The 24,012-nt window shown below is 42.8% G+C and overlaps 1 protein-coding gene across 1 annotated transcript in view; it reads left to right on the top strand.

The window, feature by feature from the left end:
* The window catches only part of LOC138788455 (hepatocyte nuclear factor 4-beta-like), a 29,369-nt gene extending 13,162 nt beyond the window's left edge, over positions 1-16,207 (top strand). Inside the window, exons 3-10 of the mRNA XM_069966327.1 lie at positions 454-548; positions 5,631-5,737; positions 7,667-7,822; positions 8,066-8,153; positions 8,737-8,889; positions 9,068-9,304; positions 9,544-9,651; positions 15,576-16,207. Of these exons, the coding sequence (XP_069822428.1) occupies positions 454-548; positions 5,631-5,737; positions 7,667-7,822; positions 8,066-8,153; positions 8,737-8,889; positions 9,068-9,304; positions 9,544-9,651; positions 15,576-15,700 (1,069 nt within the window). The 3' untranslated portion in view covers positions 15,701-16,207. The remainder of the gene's footprint in view (positions 1-453; positions 549-5,630; positions 5,738-7,666; positions 7,823-8,065; positions 8,154-8,736; positions 8,890-9,067; positions 9,305-9,543; positions 9,652-15,575) is intronic.
* Positions 16,208-24,012: the final 7,805 nt, after the last annotated feature.

Here is a 24,012-nt window from a genome sequence, read left to right as displayed (position 1 = left end):
ATCTTTAGAAGCTCAGGATAGACAAAACTATTGGCATATTTGTAGAACAAGAAAAAGAAACAAGCCTCATAAAAAGAAAAATAAACCAAGCTGCTGTACCTAAGCCCTTCATGTTGGATACAGTTTGCAGAGTTCCTGTATTGCAGTAGACTGTATTGTATTTGAAGAGTTTAAAGGGGTTATTCAGGCTTAAAAAAAACATGGCTACTTTCTACCAGAAACAGCATCATTCTTGTCTCCAGTTTGGATGGGATTTTGCAAATAAACTCCATTTACTTCAATGTGACTAAATAGCCAAACTATTTCATACTGTTTCAGGAAGAAAGTGGCCATGTTTTTCTAAGCCTGACCAACCTCTTTAAACTCTTGAAATGCAATATAGTCTACTTAGCTGCTGTCGTGTGATATTAGATGCAGCCCATGACTAACAGGCAGCTTCTTTCCCCTTTGAAGGTTCAGCAGACAATGCATCGTAGATAAAGACAAGAGGAATCAGTGTCGCTACTGTCGCCTACGAAAATGTTTCCGAGTGGGGATGAAAAAAGAAGGTTTGTACAATGTACAATTGTGAATCACAAAACCTAAGAGGCCAGCAACCCTTGAGTATGACGCACCTTAGTAGTCAGAGTCACTGGAGGGGCTCCTGTAGACTCCATACCTGCTTCACACAGGAGAAGTGAAAAATAACATATAGTGTGATGATGCCCCTCAATGAACCCCCCTCCCCTGATCACAAGGGATCATTCAGTTATTGCTGCTCCAGTTTAGAGGTCCTCACCTGACTGTTAGATCAGGGAGACACACAGTACTTTTATATCTGTCTGTGCCTTCAGAATGAAGAAACATGTTTTATTTCCCTCTGTCAAATAGGTTTTTCCAAGCCCCTGAATTTCTGTTAGCTAGAATGCCTCCTCAGTCCCCCTCCTATCTTTAACAGTCAGCTGGTCCACATTTCCAAATCTCTCTCTGGTGTTGTGCATACAAATTGTGCACTGGTGTAAGATTTGGAATCAGGTCTCAGCTTCTAGCTGTCAATCAAGCAATGATAGGGAATGGAGGAGGCATTCCAGCTATCATCACTTCAGGGGCTTGAGAAATCCTCTGGTGCAGAGTCAAACAGCATGTCCCTACTTTATAGAAGCACAGACGACAAAAGGTACCATGTGTCTCCATGCTCTATCAGTTATCGAACAATGTCAGTGGTTTTTATAGCAAATTCACAGATATGACATAAAATATTTATTTAATAGCTGAACATTCAGGATTCATGAAACATACCTCAAACAAATGAAATGTAATTATATCATAAGTGACATGTTTTTCTAGGTCAATTAAAGGGAAAAAAATTTATGGAATCACCTTGTAATTTGCATTTTTATAACAAATGCGGACATAAGTCTGAAAACTTGAATGTCAAATTAGCCTATAACTAAAATGGAAAGTCTTTGCAGACCATACCAAGCTCTGCCCAACAAGAGAGATGGATTATAAAACTCACTCCAGACAGAAAATCCAACACAGAATGCTGGATTAATCTAAAGTCTCTCTGTATTTTTTTGTTCCCAGGAGCTTGATTTTTTAAAAAGTAGCCCGTGTTGTCATTTAGGGTGCGTTCATACTATGGAATCCGTGTGGTGAGCGGTAGAATCCACTGGAAGTTCTCCACGCAGATTCCGTAGTGTTAACGCACCCTAACAGAGAAGTGATCATCAAGCATTGAGGACTGGATTACAGTGATGTTCAATGGTGAACTGTCACTTGGCCAAGGGCATGATGCTGGAACTTTTGTTAAAACATATAAAGATGACACCTGAAGAAAACAATCACGTTTTCTGTAATTGATGATATGGGATTACATGTCAGGTAAAGAACAAGGAGAGATGACGATCATTACCACAACAGTCACTGCACAGGTGAACTTAGACAATTTGGCCACTTTTCTCAATAATAGAAAATAGGTTTGTCGATGAATCATCTTTTCAGGATGATAATGAATCTTGCCACAGAGCGAAGAGCGTTAGAGCTTTTCTTCAGGAAAGGAAATTAACTCCAAGATGTGGCCAGCAAACAGTCCACATCTCAATCCAACTAAAAATTTATAGTGGAAAATAGAACAAACTGGTCGATGACAAGACTCCATCCTGCAGAGCTGAGCTGTCACTGTGCTTACAGAAAGTTGGAATCAGCTAGAATATTGTTTATCATTAGGGAAGTCCAGGCCTCTAAGGATTCAGGAAGTCATAAAAGCCAGAGGAGGAAAAACAAAGTACTGAGTGGGATTTTTGTTGTTGATGATCCCATCATCTTTTTTTTCTCTACTTGATCTGGAAAAGCATACATCATTAATTACAAAATGTATGTCCGAGAAGCCGTTCAGCTATGTTTTGTTTCAGATCTGTGATTTATTTATTTGCAATGAAAAAGCTAAGCGACCGTCCTCTAAGGGTGGGGATTCTATAAGGGAGGATTCACATGTGACATAATTATGTGTAACAGACAAGTGCATGTACCCTGCAATATAAAGATTTAATGTAAGGCCAATATCACCCTATGTAATAGGGACAAAGATCAGGCGACAAACAAGCAAACATTTGATAATCTCTTGAATGGGTTGCTTTGACCCAATGAAAAAACACTGACCATTGGCCACACTCTCCTCAATCTCCCCATATAATAGGGAATGTGTAATTGACATCTGACTGCAGCAAAGGAACAATACAGTGATCATTCCTGTGGCCCCACCCACCCAAAACTTAAGCTGTGTCTATGATCTATGAGATCGGCGATCTTTTACACAGTGGAGTCTGACCATGTAATAGGACCCCTAAAACACAAGGATTTTGCAGTGGACTTGTTTGTGGTGTAGGGTTACACCATGTGTAAGTCCACCCTCATTTCTGCCCCAATATTGGGTATGATCTGTTGAAACATATGATATCCACAAAACAATGTACAAAGCATGTTTCATGAAGCCAGAATGTTGGACTGTAAAACCCTCAAGGGTAAAACCTATTTTCGATTTTCAGGATATGGGGATTTTTTTTCTCAGCACTATGAAAGCTGTTACTTTATTTTTCCATTGATGTAGTCAGAGGAGGGCTCGTTTTATTTGCACAAAAAAAAGCTTTAAATTACAATGTCACCACATTTGAGGCACTTATAAGTCATCTTTTATTAGCTCTTTCTCAGGGGAAAAATGTCATTTCCACCATTTTGTTGTGTGTCATATCACACATTTTGTACTGATTAATGTGTTGGATAAATAACATGTTGGCTTTACTCAGCAGGTTGGTTCAGTTGGAGTAATACCAAATTAATATAGTTTTTTTTATGTTTTACAACTTTTGTTGTGCAGGAAGAGCTTGTTTCTTTCTTTTTTTTTGTGTGTAACAAACACTAGTGTTTAGGAGTACATTAAGTTCTTGATCAAATTCATTCCATTTGTGGGAGACAGGCTGAACAAAAAAATTCCATATATTTTTATGGCTTACCACTGTGTGGCATAGATGACATATCAGAATTATTTTGTGGGTTGTTGATGTTGCAGAGTAGTTTTCATTTATTTTGTGCAAAAAAAAAAAAACAGCTCCACAAGCTTTTTCTAGAGTATAACACTGCCACACACTGTGTCCCCTAATAACAGCTCCATACATTATGCCCCGTGAAATTGATACTGCCACATACTGTAACTTTAGAATAAAGGACACATCATACTATGCCCCTTAAATAAAACAAATGCATAGGGAGTGCCACATACTATGCCACCTAAAAATAGCACTACTCCTAGTGCCCCTGAAATAATATACACCATGCCCCTTGTATTACATTATAATACACAGTGTTCCCCCTGACATGAATTAATACACACAGTGTCCCCACATTTATCCATCAGACTAAGGTTATATTCACACAACGTATAAACAATGACAGTTATTTGGCACTTAAAACAACAGATGTTCTTTTGAGGATCAAACAATGGCCATTATTTTAAATGAAAATCACACTAAAGTCTATGGACAACGGCCGGAAATAATTGACATGATCATTACTTTGACGGCTGTAAAAAAACAACAGCCGTTGTTTAATACATTGTAATTGATAACGGACGTTCTTTAATAATGTAATTTTTTAATAATGTTTAATAATGTAATTGATAACGGACGTTCTTTTCATAAAAAGAATGTTGTGTGAACGTAGCCTAAAACCAGAACTGTCTGCTTTTGCCCAAAGCAACCAATCACAGTTTTCATATCTTAACGAGCGCTGGTAAATTGAAAGCTGAGTTATGATTGGTTGCTATGGGCCAAACAAGTTTTTGAGCAGATCGATAAATCTGGACCACTGTGTCCCTAGTCCTCATAATGTAATGGTATGTCATGGGGCAGTAAGGGGTTAAATAAACATTGTGCTGTGCCATGGTTGTGCTTTGTGTATTTGCTATGAAGTAAAAAAAAACAAAATAAAGAAAACTGGGTAACTATTGTCTGTGAGCGCGGATTCCATAATATTTGCCAGGGGATGTAGCTATCTGTCAGGACAGCATAGAGATTTGTGCTGCATGATCACCTCTGTTCACCTCGTAGGGAATTGTTAGGATACAGTTCTAATGAACCAATATTAAAAGGGTTATCCCACAAATATTTTTTTGTGGGATAACCCTTTTAATAGTGGACTATAAGAGAAACAGATTGCTGAACTCAGGGAGACCAGCCAAATGACAACACTGCCGGCTGCTAGTGAAAGCGCTCAATGCAGTGAAGTCCTAGGTGCATTGCCCCCTGGGAAACATGAATATGCAAAATAGGAGCCCGTGGAGCCTCATTGAAGAGTCTCAAAACACAGGACTAGCCATATATCCCTCGGGGAAGGACCCAGCCAAGGGGCAGCTCCTGTTAGGAAACCACCAAAACCACTATATTAAGTGGCCCTATAAGTCAATGTAATGACAAGGGATAAACCAAGGCTAGGACTATGAAAACCATGAGTTTCATTCCCAGCATATGAATAAAGTTTTCTCCAGTTACAAAAAATTTTTCTGACAAGCGTGACTTACACAAACAGGGTTGTGGCATTGTGCATTAGAACTGAAGACAGAAACACAGTTTACCATTTTTTGGCACACATTTTGGTGCACATTGCTCGGGACAGTACAGGTAAGACCATTTCTGTTTCCCGGGCAATCCCATGAAATAGCCAGTACTGATCTGAGAATGGATCTTTGTGCAGTGCTATTTTTCTCTCTCTTTACATATACAGGCTTATAGACATGCATGGAGATAGTACTAGGTATCAGCTGTATTCAGGGGAGATTATCTGTACTGGTCAGTGGAGGGAGAGAGTAGAACAACGCCATAGTAAGTCGGTACTATGGGCCAGACTGCAACCCACTCCTGGGAAATATGGTAGCCTCCTGGTCACATGATCACACCAGGGCCCCGCCTCCTCAGAGGTAAACTAGAATGTTTACATTTACTAATTGCTGAGATTGTAAAAACTTTAAGAAACTGAAGTCTATTTGAAGACTACAAAACGTATTATACACTTCCTGCTCTCACCATATTAATATTGTTAGGGTGCAGGCTCTCTGGAGGGACACAGGACATCCCTTACCATGCTTGCTGTTGTTTCAGCTGTACAGAATGAGAGAGACCGGATCAGCATGAGGAGAAGCAGCTTCGAGGACAATGGCTCACTATCCATCAGCATACTGACCCAGGCAGAAGCCATGACACAGCAGGTGGGGCTCCTTATACTGTAGCTGAAATACAAGGAATATCCATGAGAAGGAGAGATCTGCACTAATGCTGCTGACACTGAATAAGGGAAGAGTTTAGGTTTTGTATAGTCAGTTCCCTGTGGATACAAATCAGCAGCAAATCTTTGCTTCTGATAGATGTAACTGGCACTGATACATTGTAATAAGCTATCAGGCTGCAGTCCAGAGGATAGTATAGACTGGATACAACTATAAAACAAACCCTCATGTACTTAGGCCCCCTTCACACGTCCATGTCAGTTTTTACTGTCCGGAAATCCTGATCAGGAGGCCCCAAAAGGCTTCAGGAAACCATCACAACTTCCTGACAGTAATCCAGCATTGACCACCACACACATACCAGTAGATAAGTATACCATATGCATACATTCCAGTGTTATGCATAATAATCCCTCCTGCCTCTGCCAAGACCCTTAATAACAGCCAGTCCTCCCCCCCCCCCCAAGACCCCTAATATAGGTCCTCATACAATATAGGCCTCCTCTGCGCAGCCTCCCCCTCATATAGTATAGGCCTCCTCTTTGCAGCCTCCCCTTCATATAGCATAGGCCTCCTCTGCGCAGGCTCCCCCTCATATAGTATAGGCCTCCTCTTTGCAGCCTCCCCCTCATAACGTATAGGGCTCCTCTGTTCAGCCTCCCCTGCATATAGTATAGGCCTCCTCTTTGCAGCCTCCCCCTCATAACGTATAGGCCTCCTCTGTTCAGCCTCCCCTGCATATAGTATAGGCCTCCTCTGTGCAGCCTCCCACTTCTAAAACAAACACAATACTCATAGCCACAAACAAACACAATACTTATAACAAACAAACAAACACAATACTCCCACAAAGCTCTTGTCTGGTGATCTCTTCTCTGCTCAGAGATCCCTGGCTGATTGGCGGCTGGTAGCAGTGTGAGTGTGGCCCTCCCTTAAGCTGCAACCAATCCTGAATTCCAGACACTTTCCTGGTGTGCAGAAAATAGGACAGGATCTATAAAATCCTGACCTATTTTCCAGAATGGACACCCTTCAGGAAAAAGAGTGTCCGTGGCTAATGTAACCCTATGAGTCTGAAAATCCCTCCCGATTTCCTTATAAGAAATCTTGACAAATTCTTCAGTCATGTGAAGGGGGCCTTAGAAGTGAAGGAGTAATAGTGCCACATTACAAGGTCATTACAGGACATTCGGCTGGAGGTGCAGACTTTAGAACATTGGACACAGTGTCCCGATTGTGATTGGTGCTGGAATAAGAGATGGGGAATCTGGTTAATTCCTGGTAGACAGAACCTTGAAACTCTGACCATAGGAACTATAAATAATTGGATGTTACCACAAATATAATACTGTGCTTTGGAGCTGCAATCTAATAAGATTACTAGGCCCTGCCCATGGCGCCTGTATTTTTTTTAATAATATATTCATGGCTTAATTTTTATTTTTCACAGACTAAACACAGAGAGTGAATATTTACTGTTATATCAGTCTGAAGGTCTGAACTCATTTAATCCATATGGAGACTCTGGAAGTGATATTGGGGTTGATAGTGCTTTCTGCCATGTTGAGGACTGCTGGTTTGGTGCCAGTAATATATCTCAGTGGTGTCAGGACGTAGCTCTGCATATAGCTGTCTTGTCTTATCTGCTGCCAAATTTAAAAAAGGCGATTGTAAAGTGACAGCAAAGGAAGAAATATGTCCCAGAGCAATAGTACTCACTGATACAGACTGTGCACAGCGCCACCTTGTGGTCACAGCAGTGGGGTGGCAGGTTACCGTCAATGTATATAATATGTATATTCTAGCAATGCTGATTTAGTCCCACTCCTTCCCATCACTAAGATTTTAAGGGGATCAGTTAATATACTGAATTTGTTGCCTTAATTTGTCACCCTCCTATTCCATTTCCAGTTTTCCTGCCTCAGTCCAACATCTGTGGGTGATATATCATTGAAGAAAATTGCTACAATTAGTGATGTATGCGAGTCCATGAAACAACAGCTCCTCCTGCTGGTTGAGTGGGCAAAGTACATCCCGGCATTCTGCGAGCTTCCTTTGGATGATCAGGTAACACTGTCCCCACAGAAAACTGTGTGTTACTAAATATCCTGCATAACAGATGCAATACATGGAACACACATGCATTGTGAGCAGCACATGCCCACCTTGCTGCTAAATTTATAACTTTTACTGCACATTTACTGAAACCTAAAAAAGGAATCTCTTAACACCAAGGTTCTCTTGGTACTTTTTTATTATTTTGGGAATCCTGTGCCTTCACCTACCCCCACTTCCACTCTCTATTGCCAGGTGGCATTGCTACGGGCACACGCTGGTGCTCATCTCTTGCTCGGTGTGGCCAAGCGCTCCCTCCCTTACAAGGATTTCCTGCTTCTGGGTAAGAATAAAAGTGTAATTTTATCAACTTTTTTCTTCAAGACTCTCCGATCAGATATATCTTAGCTGCACTTGAGGATACATCAACAGCCCCACTATCTATATATAATGGTCTGAGGTCTCTTACAAACATCTAACAAATGCCACTTTCAGTCACTCTAAAGCCACAACTTTAGGGAATTTTCTATGAGAGAAAAACAAATAATAATTGTCCAAAATGTGTGAGGACAGGTGAGCCACAATACCCACATATTTGTAAAACAAAATTTGAATTTGTGCAGTAATTTGGGATTAATACTACATTTAAAGGGCAATAGATTTTTTTTTCTGTTTTGGGCCTATAGCAAACTACTTTTAGGGCTGGTAAAGAAAGAAATAATGTCAGGATTGAGTCTATCTATGGTTGGGTTTACACCCTAACCAAGACCTCCATTACCATTAGGTACTCACCTCTCCAAATCCCCCGTTTTTGTTACTCTCTTGGTTGCTAATTTACAATCGAGTGTGATGTCACCATCCTTGTATCATGTGACCACTATCACTAGATATCTGGATCTGATTGGTCTTTATCTTCCTCTCTACAGGTAATGACTTCATTATTGATATGCAGTGTCCCGAGTTGGAAATTGCCCGCGTTGCTGTAAGGATCCTGGATGAGCTGGTGAAGCCACTACGGGAAATCCAAATTGATGACAATGAGTATGCCTGTCTGAAAGCCATTATATTTTTTGATCCAGGTAACTATTATGCAAGGTAGAGGAACCCAACTAGTCCAACGGTCAAGTGACCTGCCAGAAGGGATTCCAAGAGCTTGGTTATAGTGATTGTTTAGCCTCGTCCCTTTATTCAGTATTTCAGGGGACAAATATTGCTGGATATGGTACAGGCTCTAAATGCTGCCTTGTGTCTTCTCAGATTGTAAGGGGCTCAGTGACTCCAGTAAAGTGAAGACTATGCGGTTCCAGGTGCAGGTAAACTTAGAAGATTACATCAATGACCGTCAGTATGACTCCAGGGGGCGCTTCAGCGACATCCTCCTCCTCCTCCCCCCTCTGCAAAGCATAACCTGGCAGATGATCGAGCAGGTGCAATTTGCCAAGCTCTTTGGAATGGCACGGATAGACAGCCTGCTGCAGGAGATGTTACTGGGAGGTAAAGTATCACCGTCTGATTACACATGACTATATTGTAATGATTGTAGGAGACACTGAGGTCCAGACAACCAGAACCACATTTGCCAGATACTTTGCTATATATATATATATATATTTAGTATGTAAAAGGGTCAGTGCAGTCTTCTGTGAATAAAGCTTCATGCTGATCAACTATTGATGAACTGGTGCCAAAACTATCAAGCGGATATAATGACTGACACAGAATCTCTATTACAGGGTCAGCAGGAGATGGTGGACATTACCTGCATGCAGCTCCCTCCAGTCTCAGCCTTGAGCTCCTCCCTGCTCACACACTGCACTCTGTCCCCCAGGTCCTATCCTCAGGTGAGCCCCCCTTTTGATGATTCTCATTCTCTTAGGAAGATGAAAAGATATGTATATGTTCACACATAAAAGCTAAATAAGACCGTAATTTTGAGTGATAATATGTGTCAACAGGTGAAAAAAAGCTGTATTTTGTAAAAGCAGGTGGCAAATAATTAGCATATTTATTATTTGGACGGTCATAATCAATTCTGGCCATTATTGTATATGTGTGCACGGATTCTCATTTCTCATTGACTTCAATGAAAAGCATTATTACATTGAAATTAAGGCCATATTTACCTCAAGTAATATGCACACAGAGTAAGGCTGGGTTTACACTACGTTTTTTGGAAAAAACGGATTGCAAAACGTAGTGTGAACCCAGCCTAATTCTCACAGAAAACTCTGTGCGGAATCCGCTACACATTCCTGCGTGCTCCTGCTTCCCTCTTCGCCAGCTCCAAAGACTCCATTGTATGGTCGATCGTATTCCGCTGTCCGCCCAAAGAATTGACATCTTATTCCTTTGGGCGGATGACGGAATCCGTTCTAGAATATAATGGAGTCTATGTGACAGTGGAATTTCAAGTGGGAGCGCTGGGGAGTTTTCTGAAACAATTACTCTGCTTGCATATACCCTAATATAGAAAATAATAAAGTCATACTTACCTGTCCAGGCTTCCCTGGACTTTTCCACTTTGAAACCGGCACTGAAGTGACAGGCCGCTCAGCCAATCACTGGCCGGATGGCAGAAAGACAATAAGGGAGCCTGGACAGGTAAGTATAATCTTTATTTTCTTCACACTTTCCTCAGCCGACAGCAGCACATCACTGTTACACGTAGCAATGCGCAATCAGTGACTCTTTTTAAATGTTAAAAAACAATGATTGGCCAATGATAAGCTCCTGTGAAAATTGTTGTCTTTATTACACAGAGTGATATTTGCCCCAATAGGCCTGTTTTGGCAGACTCAGAGTAATAGGGCCCTAAGACAACAAACAGCAGCATGTGATTTTATGGCAGCTTCCTAATGCTTTCTGTGTCAGAAGTGGTGATGGGATTGTTGAGAGGGGGGCCCAAGGACACTGGGGGAGCGTGGTGAGGTAAGAATAGCTTCTTTATTACTTTCCTTTTGGATTCCATGCAGATTCCACATCATACTGATCAAAAACTGACATGTCCATTCCTGATGTCCATTCCTAGCAAAGTCAATGGGATGCCAAAATCTGTGTCTAAAATCAATTAATTTCCACATAGAATGAAATTTAGATGTTTTTTTTTTTTTTTAAATTAAAATTTGTCTAGTAAAACAAGCCCTCATATGCCCTCATTCAACAAAAAATAAGGTTATGGCTCTTGGCTATGATGAAAAACTAACACAAATTGCCTGGTCATTAGGGTCTAATAAAGGCTGGTCACTAAGGGGTTAGTTTGTAACCAGTAAACTTCTTCTCTGTAGTAGTGATGTCACGATACCAGAATTTTGAGTTCGATACCGATACTAACATTTTTATTTCGGTACTCAATACCAGTTCGATACTTACTAAAATATTAAAAAAAAACACAACAATAGAAATATAATACTCCCTAGACAGCGAATATAATAAACCTGAAATGTTTTCTATACTCTTCAGGCCTGCACTATTACAGAGATACCAATTTATGGAGCTTTTTTTAATTTTATTACGTTAAAAGTAAAGGTTTGCGTTTTTTACATAATTGTGTACAGAGTACAGCGATCACTCAGACAGCTCCGCTATACACTGCTAACTCGGCTCCGCTATACACTGCTCACTCGGCTCCGCTATACACTACTTAGCCGGCTCTGCTATACACTACTCACTTGGCTCTGCTATACACTGCTCACTCGGCTCTGCTATACACATACTTATGCTGATGTCGGCACCTCACAGCCGGCTGGATCCTCACATGTGTCCTCTCTCTCGGACCTCCCGCTCTCCCTCTCCAGCCTTCTCCTCCTTCCTCCTCTCTCTTGGACCTCCCGCTCTCACTCTCCAGCCTTCTCTTCCTTCCTCCTCTCTCCCTGACCTCCCGCTCTCCCTCTCCAGCCTTCTTCTTCCTCCTCTCTCCCTGACCTCCCGCTCTCCCTCTCCAGCCTTCTCCTCCTTCCTCCTCTCTCCCTGACCTCCCGCTCTCCCTCTCCAGCCTTCTTCTCCTTCCTCCTCTCTCCCTGACCTCCCGCTCTCCCTCTCCAGCCTTCTTCTCCTTCCTCCTCTCTCCCTGACCTCCCGCTCTCCCTCTCCAGCCTTCTTCTCCTTCCTCCTCTCTCCCTGACCTCCCGCTCTCCCTCTCCAGCCTTCTCCTCCTTCCTCCTCTCTCCCTGACCTCCCGCTCTCCCTCTCCAGCCTTCTTCTCCTTCCTCCTCTCTCCCTGACCTCCCGCTCTCCCTCTCCAGCCTTCTTCTTCCTCCTCTCTCCCTCTCCAGCCTTCTTCTCCTTCCTCCTCTCTCCCTGACCTCCCGCTCTCCCTCTCCCGCCTTCTTCTCCTTCCTCCTCTCTCCCTGACCTCCCGCTCTCCCTCGCCAGCCTTCTTCTTCCTCCTCTCTCCCTGACCTCCCTCTCCAGCCTTCTCCTCCTTCCTCCTCTCTCCCTGACCTCCCGCTCTCCCTCTCCAGCCTTCTTCTCCTTCCTCCTCTCTCCCTGACCTCCCACTCCAGCCTTCTTCTCCTTCCTCCTCTCTCCCTGACCTCCCGCTCTCCCTCTCAAGCCTTCTTCTCCTTCCTCCTCTCTCCCTGACCTCCCGCTCTCCCTCTCCAGCCTTCTCCTCCTTCCTCCTATCTCCCTGACCTCCCGCTCTCCCCCTCCAGCCTTCTTCTTCTTCCTCCTCTCTCCCTGACCTCCCGCTCTCCCTCTCCTTCCTCCTCTCTCCCTGACCTCCCGCTCTCCCTCTCCAGCCTTCTTCTCCTTCCTCCTCTCTCCCTGACCTCCCACTCTCCCTCTCCAGCCTTCTTCTCCTTCCTGCTCTCTCCCTGACCTCCCGCTCTCCCTCTCCAGCCTTCTTCTCCTTCCTCCTCTCTCCCTGACCTCCCGCTCTCCCTCTCCAGCCTTCTCCTCCTTCCTCCTCTCTCCCTGACCTCCCGCTCTCCCTCTCCAGCCTTCTCCTCCTTCCTCCTCTCTCCCTCTCCAGCCGCGGAGACCTCTGTGCAGCTCCGGCTCCTCTGCATAAATTATTTCAGCGGGGGGTCTGCTACACACAGTAGCCAACCCCTGCTCCATATGGAGCGGGCTTAGGAGGGGTCAGGTGCCGCTGTCAGTGTGACAGCAGCATCTACACAGTTACATAGCTGGCACTAGCGATCGCAAAGTGTCGGCTATTTAAAATTGGCGCCGCCGGGAGCGAAAGGAGAGCGCAGAGGAGGAGACTGCAGGGGCAGTGAGAGACACACAGAGAACATGGCCGGCGCTCAGATAGCCGCCGGCCGTGTTCTCTGCTTTATACTTTATGTTAAGTTGCCTAATAGTGCAGCTTTAACATAAAGTATCGATACCAGGAAATCCTGGTACCGAACCGTTTTTTAGCCCGAAATATCGATAGTAGTATCGATATTTCGGTGCATCGTGCATCCCTACTCTGTAGTGCCTCAAGTCTATTTCAAGCCTGAATTGGAATGTATCAATAGGTGTTATTACAAACGGGTCTGACTTTTCTCTGTGTGCTTTGAAGCAATACCTGGAGACACTCTGCAATAGAAACCTATTGTATATGTTACTTCTATGTTTGTTTGATTTCGGAGCTTCTGGGTTGTTCTCCCTTTAGATTGAAGTTAGCACTTGCATTGTATTAGGTAAATAACGTACTCTGTCTAGCAAGTCTGGTAGTATTTTATATAAAACTTTTTACCCATGACTGTAAATTGTAATATGTTCTCCATTGGGTGATTGGATGGTGTAGCAACTTTCATTCTTATCAATTGGCCCACCTGCCCACCAATCGCACAGGTTAAAACTGTTTAGATGCTGTGATCACTATTGATAGCAACATCTAAACAGTTCAATGACACACACTGGAGTGATCTCCCATGTCGGTCATTACCACCAGTAGCAATCTGCAGATTACAGTTGGCACCTGCCGGGTAGGATGCAGGCCTGGCTCCCTCACCTTGTCATACTCCCTCACCTGACTGACTCTTGCTGTAACTGTACGTCATGAGTCGGGAAGCGGTGGAAGTTAAAGGAGAAGTCAAGCGAAAATTTTGATTGAAGTATTGTATTGCCCCCCAAAACTATTATAATTGGCTCAGTTGCCCCTAGCACTCAGATTCCACTTTTCATTCCTCACAGATTCTTTGAAAAATGAAAGGTGGAATCTGATTGGTTACTAGGGGCAACTAAGGCAATTCTACTTTACACCAGTTTGATTAATCTCCCCCAAAGTGCTTTTTTCCCTGCATCACTTCCTGGATAAAATGATGATGTCACGACCAGACTCCCAGAGCTGTGCAGGCTGTGGCTGTTGGACAGGATGATGGCAGGGGGACACTGAGAGACACAGGACACTGGAGGGGACACTAAGCATCCCTCTGCTATCATCCTCTCCAGCAACCACAGCCCGCACAGCTCTGGGAGTTTGGTCGTGACATCACCATGTTATCCCAGAAGTGAAGCCTTGATGCAGTAGTAAGTGCAGGGAAAAAAGCACTTTATAAGCATTTCCTGTAAAAAGTGTATATTGGTAATTTGTATAACTTTTGGGGGACAATACAATACTTTAATAAAAAATTTTGCCGGACTTCTCCTTTAATGGGGTCTGGCAGGCTCTGTTTAAGACTATTTGTGCAGAATGGCAGGTGGTTTTAGAATTTTTATGTAAAAGCAATGGGTTCTTTTCCACGCCCTGATGCAATGCCGCAAACGATCGTTGATCTTACTTTACAAGACTCAAGTTTGCAAATGATTGCTGGATCGTTCATATGGCCCCTTAACTTTATGTTGTTCCTACCTGCCGATAACCATCCTGTGTAAAAGGACTCTGATACCCCTGTACCTGCATATACATGCCTACTGTTTAGATTAAGGGGCCAAACTCTAGTCAGCAAAAAGCTTCTGACAGGTCCGTGATAAGTTTTGCAATGCTCTACTATAGATCATATTCTATATAATTCTATATACTATAGAAAATAAATGCCATTTTTATTGCAGACCCTCTAGGCTTCCATAGTCTCACACATAAACATTAGCCTATTTATTTCTATATGTTTCTTTTAGTATCTGGGCCTATAAAGACCTTCAGTGGCAGCAGCAGTGGCATGTAGTCATTACACTTGGTGAGGCTTCACAATGATAATGGCCAGTGATAGGCAGTAGTATAAAAAGGAAATCTGCTGGACATTAATTAAAACTTTATTATATATGCTGTAAATGCCTTTTATATAGGATGCTTTTAATAATACAGTAACTTTAAGTAGCATTCATTAATTTTAGGTTTATACGGATATGCATCTATTACACTAGAACCTCACCCCCTTTTGACCACCTGGTTTGGGTGGGGTGGCACCCTTTAGCTATTTAGAATGGGGTGTGTATACTATTTATGCCTAACCTATAATGTGATTGGTACAAAACGTGTTATTTTATTGCCTTGCATTTTTATATCAGTGAACAATAAAGCACCTTTTAGCAAGAGATCTTGTGATTTCTGACTGGATCCAGCTTTTCCAGGTGGAGAAAGATGAAAAATTTCTACCCAAATCATCTGAAATTTTACTCTTTAAAAAAAAACTATTCAAAAAAATGATGGAAAGTAACACTGTAATGAGTTAAATCACAAACTTAATCAGTGTCACCTATATGTATTATTCTGTTTACATTTATCTTCTCATATAGGCAAAGGCTATCTAATGATAACCTAATCCCAGGGTTAGTGGTCTTATACCATGCGTAACTCCACTTGAATTAACAGAATGTAATTTTTGTTTAACAGAATCTTCAGAAGCTTCACTCCCTTCCCCATCCACCAATACTGGCAGTGAAGACTATAAGCTAAACAATGGTGACACCATACCTGTTCTGCACCGCACTGTCATTGCCAAGAAGGAGATCTTATAGGATATGAAGCAGAAAACCTTCACAAAAAAGAAGGAATTTGTTAAATTAGCTTTTTACAAGTAGGATGATGGGTGTCACTGCCACCAGACAAATTCTACAACCTGCCACCTTAAATGCACCAGGAGGAGCAGTCTGGTACAGTATTCTATGGGCAAAGCAGCCACTGAATCAATTTGTCTATAAACAGTCTATAGCGGCACAACATGAACTGCGCAAATGGATCTGTTTCTGAGCACTTAATACCCACATGTCCTATAAGTCTTTATGGGAGGGGGAATGATATATTTGTAAAAATGAATAGATGTAAGTGTTAAGAAATCTCCCCTTTACATTAAACCTTCTAAGTGAATGGTAAACAGTCACCTCTGTAACAAGACAAGTTCATAAAAAAAAAAATACTAATACCAACTGGTTTCTCTAACCCTGTACAGGAAACACAAAAACTTCACAAATGTGCTGACACAATTTAAAGAAACCTGAACGATACAATAAATGTGGTCATTTTTATATCATGTGGTCATTTACATGGTACAGTGGAGATGCTGGTCATATATAATACTTATAATACTGTTCTCTATGTACAAGAATATAACTACTATAATGCGGCTTCTATGTACTAAACAATAATACTGGTGATATGTACAGTATGTAACTGCTAGAAGGCTATGCTCCCAAAATATTTTTTTTTGTGAAAAACTGATTTTTTTTATAATTATGGCTGACATTAATGATCATAATCATTGATAACGACCGTCATTATAAAAAAAAATCTGCCTTTTTCACCTAAAAAAAAAGATCTTGGGGGAACAAAGTCCAATACTGCCCCCTATGTACAAGAATATGACTACTATAATACTGCCCTATATGCACAAGTATAAAACCACTATAATACTGCACCTATGTACAGCAATATAACTACTATAATACAGATGATAATACAGATATGAAACCTCTATGAGACAACCACCCAATTTTGCACAAAAAACTGTCTCTTATGGGGGTGGTCTGGTCGAAGAACAAAGTATAGAAAATGCAGAATTAAGTGTCTCATTGAAGCAGGAACATGTACAGCATACATTTTACATGCATAATGTCAATACAGTCATGTATTTTATCATGTGTTGAGACAGCAATCGTACAGTAAACAGTACTGTGTTATGAACTTTTTTTTTGTACATACCTACAAATGGGAAGTATTGCCCAGCCCTCACTGATATCAGCTGTATACACGATTCTATTTCATCACTGGTATCAGTATTTATACACCATTCTATTAAATCACTGATATCAGGAGCTCTATAAACCATTCTATCACATCACTGGTATCACCTATGTATACCATTCTATTATACTGAATCAGCTCTATACACCATTCTATTACATCACTGGTATCACCTGTATACACCATTCTATTACTTTACTGGTATTAGTTGTATACGCCATTCTATTACATCCCTGGTATCAAGATCTATGCACCATTCTATTACAGTACATCACTGGTATGAGCTGCCAGTAAAGAGCGGGGAGGGGCAGAGACCGGTGCAGTGCAGTACACTCTACCAGCCCTCCCCTTTCACCCTGTCAGCCTCTGTAAACAGCCAGGACAACCCTCTCCTCTCTACCCCATCCTCCCCTTTTCTCCCTGTTGGCCTCTGTAGGCAGCAAGGACACCAGAGGCCTGAGGCCTCCGGTGTCCATGGCTACCATCAGAACTCTGTAATCACATTGCAGAGCCCCGTTGGTGAATAGAGGGAGAATTTTCCCTCTGTACGAGGAGAATTCTACCTCTGCAACCCTTTAGATGATGAGGTCATGCTGACTGTAGCATTTATAGAGTTATCTGTCAGCATCAGCGCGTGGCTCCAGTGCAGAAAGTTGTGGCGGGCTCCAGCTATCACTGACAGGAGGGTGGTCAGTCTGTGGGATCCCAGAGGCTGCTGGAGCTTTTTCTCGCAAAGTGCCACAAAGCCACTGTGGGTGCTGTTCCTGGACACTATGGCGCTCCTTCTTCCTCCTCCCAGCTCATCCATGCCTCCTACTTCTGCCCTCCAAACTCTCTGGTCCTGACAAAATCTACACAAAGAAGTGGTCTTTGGTGGGATTGGGGGGGTCCTTCCAAAAGAGAGGCATTGTTCGTAGGAAATAATGGTTAAAAAAATGAGTCTGGGGGTCTTCTCAATAATGTGGTCTGCTCAGGAGGTTTTACTGTTCTATCTCCTAAAGAGAGGGATATGACTGTCTGATTAGATAATAGTATCCAATCCAGTTTGTGTAGATTTCTATCATCACTGGGGTGTGGATGTTTTCTGTTCTCCGTTCTTTTCTTTAGTGAGGACAATTATCGGTTAATAATAATAAATTACTGTACATGATAATTGTAGGCTATAACTATACAGGTTGTTCTATGGCTTTATATAAACACCACCGATCTGGGTTACCAGATTATTGAAGTGTTACCTGTCATGGTGCTGATAAAAAAAAAAAACAACTGTACTGAAGCTTCAGTTTGTGTCTTCTTTTTTTATTCACTTCCTGGTTTGGGCTTTCCCATGATGCACTTTGTCTCCTGTGATGTCTAACTGACTCTGTAGAACTGTTAGATGGCTTACAGCTTGCTCAGCCAATCAGAGCTGAGCAACCTGTGTCATCTGACAAAGGGAGGCTGGATTAACAGGGTTTAGACCCACCTCTCTCTTGATGATGCCATTGTCACAAAATGGCTGCCACAGTGCAGCCTGGGGTCAACAGTCATTAGGTAAGAATTAGTTTACTTCACTCCCTGGTGAGGGATTGAGGGGGGAAAAGATAGGGAATAGGGGCAGATATGTCATTGAAGCATATTACATGTTATATAACTTTGTAATGTGTTTCAATTACTGTGAAAAAGCTTTTCCCTGGAGTTGTCTTTTAAGTTAGAGCAGGTTTCGAGCAACTTGCAGAGATGTTTCTACAGCAACCTGAATTTCCAGTGTAAACTTTGTCTGAATGTGGATGTTTCAGCCTATGCAGAATGACAGGTATGCGTTCAGATAAGAAGGAAAATAAAGTCCATTGTGGATGAGATATGATCCAGAGAAGAACACGACCAATGGGTGATGCACAGAAATGACAAGTAATAAGAATGGCGCCATTACACCTGCCACAGGCTGTTCTGCAGACTACACAGGAATGCAGCAAGTGATATAGCTACATTTATATAAACAACACATAACATTCAGGGCCCTGGAAAACTAGGAGATAACCAGTATGGCCATCACAGCAGCACAGAGCTAGACTGGAATGGTGGTGTCTCAGGGCTGCTGGGTGGCGTTGTAGCAGCCGCGACGGGTCGGTGGAGTATAGCTCAGCCAGATGGTATAGTGTTGTGACGCCAGTGCTGAAACAGCACACAGGTATAAAGCACACCTGCTTTTAGTTTTTTGAGGCTGGTTATACCTTTCCCCAATGGTCGGTGACCTGCTGGGTTGTGAGGGGTCCCTTGGGTGCTTATCACGGTGGTCCGGAGTCGAGTTATGACCCACCCGGACTGTCAGTACCGTCACCCACAGAAAGAGGAGATAACCCAAGTACGGTGTAACTGATGTGTAGGTGCTTGTACAATAACCACTTAGTCACGGTAAAATAAACTCTGCCTTTACTGACGAATACATTGGCATACAAGTAGACAATCCCTTTGGACTTGACTTGACTAGATCTGCACCGAGAACTGTAGAGGTAGTCAATGTAGAGTAGCAGTGCTGACTTGGTTGCGTGCTGAGAAGAATAGAGCGAGTTTAAAAGAGCAAAGAGGAATAGGTCGTGAGAGTTCAGAATAGTGGAAAGGAGTTTGTCGTGGGAGTCCCAATGTGTTACTGTGCTCTGCCGGAACTTTAGAAGAAGAAGAATACTTGTGCCCATGTTTTGACCGTTGTAGCTGTAACCACCTGTTGCCCTACAGTGTCGGGTGACCCGTCCTCCTAGGTGACACAAGCACCAGACCTTTTCACATGAGTTGAGGTGTACAAAGTTATCTGGTTTCACCTGCGTTGCGAGAGTACGTAGGCTTCTGGCTGCTTTGCTCTATCTGGATCAGTTCCTCTTTAGCTTGTGGGATACTGTCCTGCACTGTTTGAGTTGTTCATGGCGTGGGTTGGGGTGATCTCTGACTTGTCCTCTCTGTTGGTGTTTAGCACTGCCTTATTGGTAGAAGTGTTGCTTTTAAGAAGAAAAGGGTCTTTGTGTCTTCGAAACATCTGTCCACTACCACACTAGACTACACTGGACTGACTAAGTGTGCTTGACAGGGGGCATGGCAGAGCGAGGGCCTAGCTTGACTACAGCAGGGAGCGTCCTGTCTTGCATCCTCTCTCTACAGAAACTTGGCTAAGACTCACTAGGTGTGGGTGTACACTTCCTCTCCCCATGTGGCAACTTCCCTACAGGGTGTATGTAACAACCTCTGTGAGTGGTGGAGAAGAGAGTGCTAGAAGAGAGAAGGACAGAGATAGGCAGAAGAGCAGCTCTCATTGGTGTGCAGATCACAAAAGAAACAATAACCCTTACATGACTACAGCTGTACAATATACATACATATACAATACTGACATCTAGTGGTAACACTTATACATGACTTCATTACCACTTCACTTTGAGTACAGGCTTTTGTGAAGAGTGTTCAGACTAGTAACACCTGTGGTGGGACGCCACACTGGAACTATAAAACAACCAGTATGGCCATCACAGCAGCATAGAGCCAGGCTGGGACTATAAAATAACCAGGATGGCCATCACAACAGCATAGAGCCAGGCTGCGACTATAAAATGACTTAATGGCCTTCACAGCTGCATATAGCCAGGCTGGGACTATAAAGTAACCAGTATAACCATCACAGTAGCATAGAGCCAGGCTGGGACTATAAAAGAACCAGGATGGGCAGCACAAAATCAGGCTGGGACTATAAAACAAAGCTTACAGACAATCCACACACATGAGCTGCTGTAGATACAACTATGCTGTGAGTTGCATAAAGATCCTGACACTGAAGCCAACAATTTATAGCCCTGCTACTCCAGGTAAAACTCTGATAACAGTGTGTGAACAGGACAGCAGCCATATTCTACTGTATCAGCCATGTAGTGCCAACAAAAGATCAATAACAGTACAAGAATACCCATTACTCCTGTGTATTTTGCCCTCATCGTTATTAAAGGAGTAGTCTCATCACCATTACTAAATGGTGCTCATATTATTATCCTCCCCTATTAAAAAAAATCACTCTACTAACCCACGTCATCCTCCAGGTTTGCATAGAGGAATTACTAGTGAAGCCATTAATAAGCATCTGCTGCACATTTTAGTTATTTATATGGATTTTATCTGCAGCAAATGAAGTGCATGGGAACATACCCTAGCAGAAGACATGCATGTGCAGTGATGATCCGGCTATCCTCAGTCTGTCTGCCAGGTAACCATCTGAGCATGTGCAGTTTAATCCGCTCTGCCCTGCTGCATAGGGAAGATTCTTTTCTGTACAGCTAGACTCATGGATAGGTTCCTATCCTGACCAAAGATGTCAGCTATAGCCATGCAGGTATGAAGCAGGACCATCCTTCAAATACTGACTTAAAGGGGTTATCCAGGATTAGAAACACATGTTCACTTTCTTCCAGAAACAGCACCACTCTTGTCCTCAGATTAGGTTTGGTATTACAGCTCAGTTATATTGAAGGGAATGGGGCAAAGTTGTATTACCACACACAACCCAGGGAAAGATGTGGCGCTGTTTTGGGAATCAAGCAGTAATGTATTTCCAGTCCTGGATATCCCCATTAACAGTTCTCTCTTTGTGCTTGAACCAAAGAACTACTCACATTCATTCCTTAGTAGAAAAAGAATATGTGATGTATCCATCCCATAAAGTCTTGAACTTTGAATAAATATGAAATTATTTGACAAGTATAATATTGTATAAAATTATATATTCTTAGCATTTTACTTTACTCTATTACACGGAACGATTATCGTTCGAAAAATCGTTAAATCGTTCGGATTTGAACGATAATCATTTTGTGTAATAGTAGGCAACGATTAAACGACCAACAAGAAATCGTTGATCGTTTAATAGGATCCGGACCTATTTTTATCGTTTGATCGTTCGCTCAACGTTCGCACATCGTTCACATATCGTTCGGTGGAATAAGAATTCACAGCTGAAACGTACGCAATAGCGACGACTAAACGACCGCAAGAACGATCATAAATAACAATCATCGTTTTGTGTACTTGGGAGAACGATTTCGGGTCGTTTGCCTTAGCGGTCGTTTAAGATCGTTTATCGTTAGTCGTCGGAAAATTGCTTGGTGTAATAGTACCCCAGTATTCCACGGGCCGAGGAGGGCCCGATCAACGATGTAAACGAGCGGCGATCTGCTAGATCGCCGCTCGTTTACTGGGCCTATTCCACGGCCCGATGATCGCTCAGCGAGGGCTGCAAGGACATTGTTACCGATGTCCTTGCAGCATCATACATTACCTGGCTGCAGGGCTTGTCCTCCGCTCAGTCTCCTCCCCGGGTCCCCCGCGCTCTATCTTCTGAATGGCCGGTCAGCTGACAGGCCACACTCAGCCAATCACAGGCCGCGGCGGTCCCGGCCTGTGATTGGCTGAGCGCTCCGTCAGCTGACCGGCCATTCAGAAGATAGAGTGCGCGGGACTCGGGAATGAAGACAGCGCATAGAAGAAGCCCTGCAGCCAGGTAATGTATGATGATGCTGCTGCTGTTTCTTCTCAAATCGTCGGTCGCCCGCCGCGCACCGCTATTCAACCGTAGCGATGCGCGGTTGGGGGAACGATGATTTTAGGTCTGGCCCTAAATGAACGATCAGCCGATGACACGATCATCGGCTGATCGTTCTCTCTATTTCACCGAACGATAATTGGCCGAATCAGGCCAAATGGGGCCGATCCGGCCGATTATCGTTACTGTGGAATAGGGCCCTAAGTGATTATAATAGATCGTATTTGCATACTCTGGCCATAAGAGGGACAGGATCTGACAGCAGGGAGCCTGTCCACAAACCACAAAGTGAATTAGGAGACTCATGGACCATACTGGCAGCTATATAAAGGTTTGGCGAGTCAGAAAAAAAAGGAAAATTGTATATGTAATTAGCAACCATTTCTGGAAAAGGATGTGCTGAGACAATGACCCTCCACACAGACTCATGAAGCCACAGTGTGGAACGGTTATATACGCTCTGCATCTCACACTCACCCCTGGCCCTGTTTTGGCTGCAGCTCAGACTCTGGTCTCTTCTTATCACATCTAATGTCTGTCCCTTGAAATCAACCTGGAGGGGAAACAAACTGAAGTTACCTACACTGTGAAGTAGGGTGTTATCCAATATACATGTGTACCTCAATACATTTCAAGGTGTCAAAAGATGAATTAACAATGATGCACTTATTACCATACATTGCTCCTGTACACGTCTGTCCTTGTCCAGTCCTCACCACTGGGAAACCTCCTGGAATGAGACACTGGGTATTAACAGGTTAAAGCAGTTTAAAGTATTCCGCTCACAGAACTGTTTACACACTGAATACACTGTAACAAACCCTAAGCTGTGTTAGACACTGTCACAATTTTTTTTTTTGTTTAAGGTATCAACAGGTGTTGTGATTTCAAGCAGTTTTGCTGTGTTTACTTTATTAACTTTTTTCCATGTTTAAATCAACATTATACATAGGGCCACTAGGTATACAGCTGCTGCACCTCCACATTCAGTAGCAGAGAATCCTAGGGGTGCTCACATTGTATGGTCAGCTCTCCTGAAACAGCACCAAAACCTCTGTAACCACACACTGCAATGTCGCCTGGTAAGGCTATGTTCACATGGTGTTTAAATTAAAACAGCACTAATTAACGCTAATTAAAAACTGTGTGTGAACATAGCCTCAGAATGCATAGATGATAATATAATTAGCCTTTGTTAATTGCCCTCAGTTCATATACCACCTGCATGACCAAGTATCAGCACAAAGGGAGCATGGACCACAGTTTGGTTGCATGTATATTGTTGATTTAAACATAGAAAACCTAAATAAATAAATAAAGAGTATATTTCAAAACTGCTTGCGATCACAACCCCTGTTGATTTCTAAAAAAAGTAAAAAAAAAGAAAAATCACAACAGGAAGGCTTTAAGTCAGGGTTGGTCTTTCTTTGGTTGCTGTAAGCGAGTGGGAAAATAATCCTGAGAACTTAAAACGGCTGGAATGCTTTATTAGGGTATATGCACACTACGGAAATCACGCAAGAACTTCCAGCGGAT

This window comes from Dendropsophus ebraccatus, chromosome 4 (assembly GCF_027789765.1).
Source record: "Dendropsophus ebraccatus isolate aDenEbr1 chromosome 4, aDenEbr1.pat, whole genome shotgun sequence".
Classification (NCBI taxonomy): Eukaryota; Metazoa; Chordata; class Amphibia; order Anura; family Hylidae; genus Dendropsophus; species Dendropsophus ebraccatus.
This window is presented reverse-complemented; position numbering and strand designations above follow the sequence as displayed.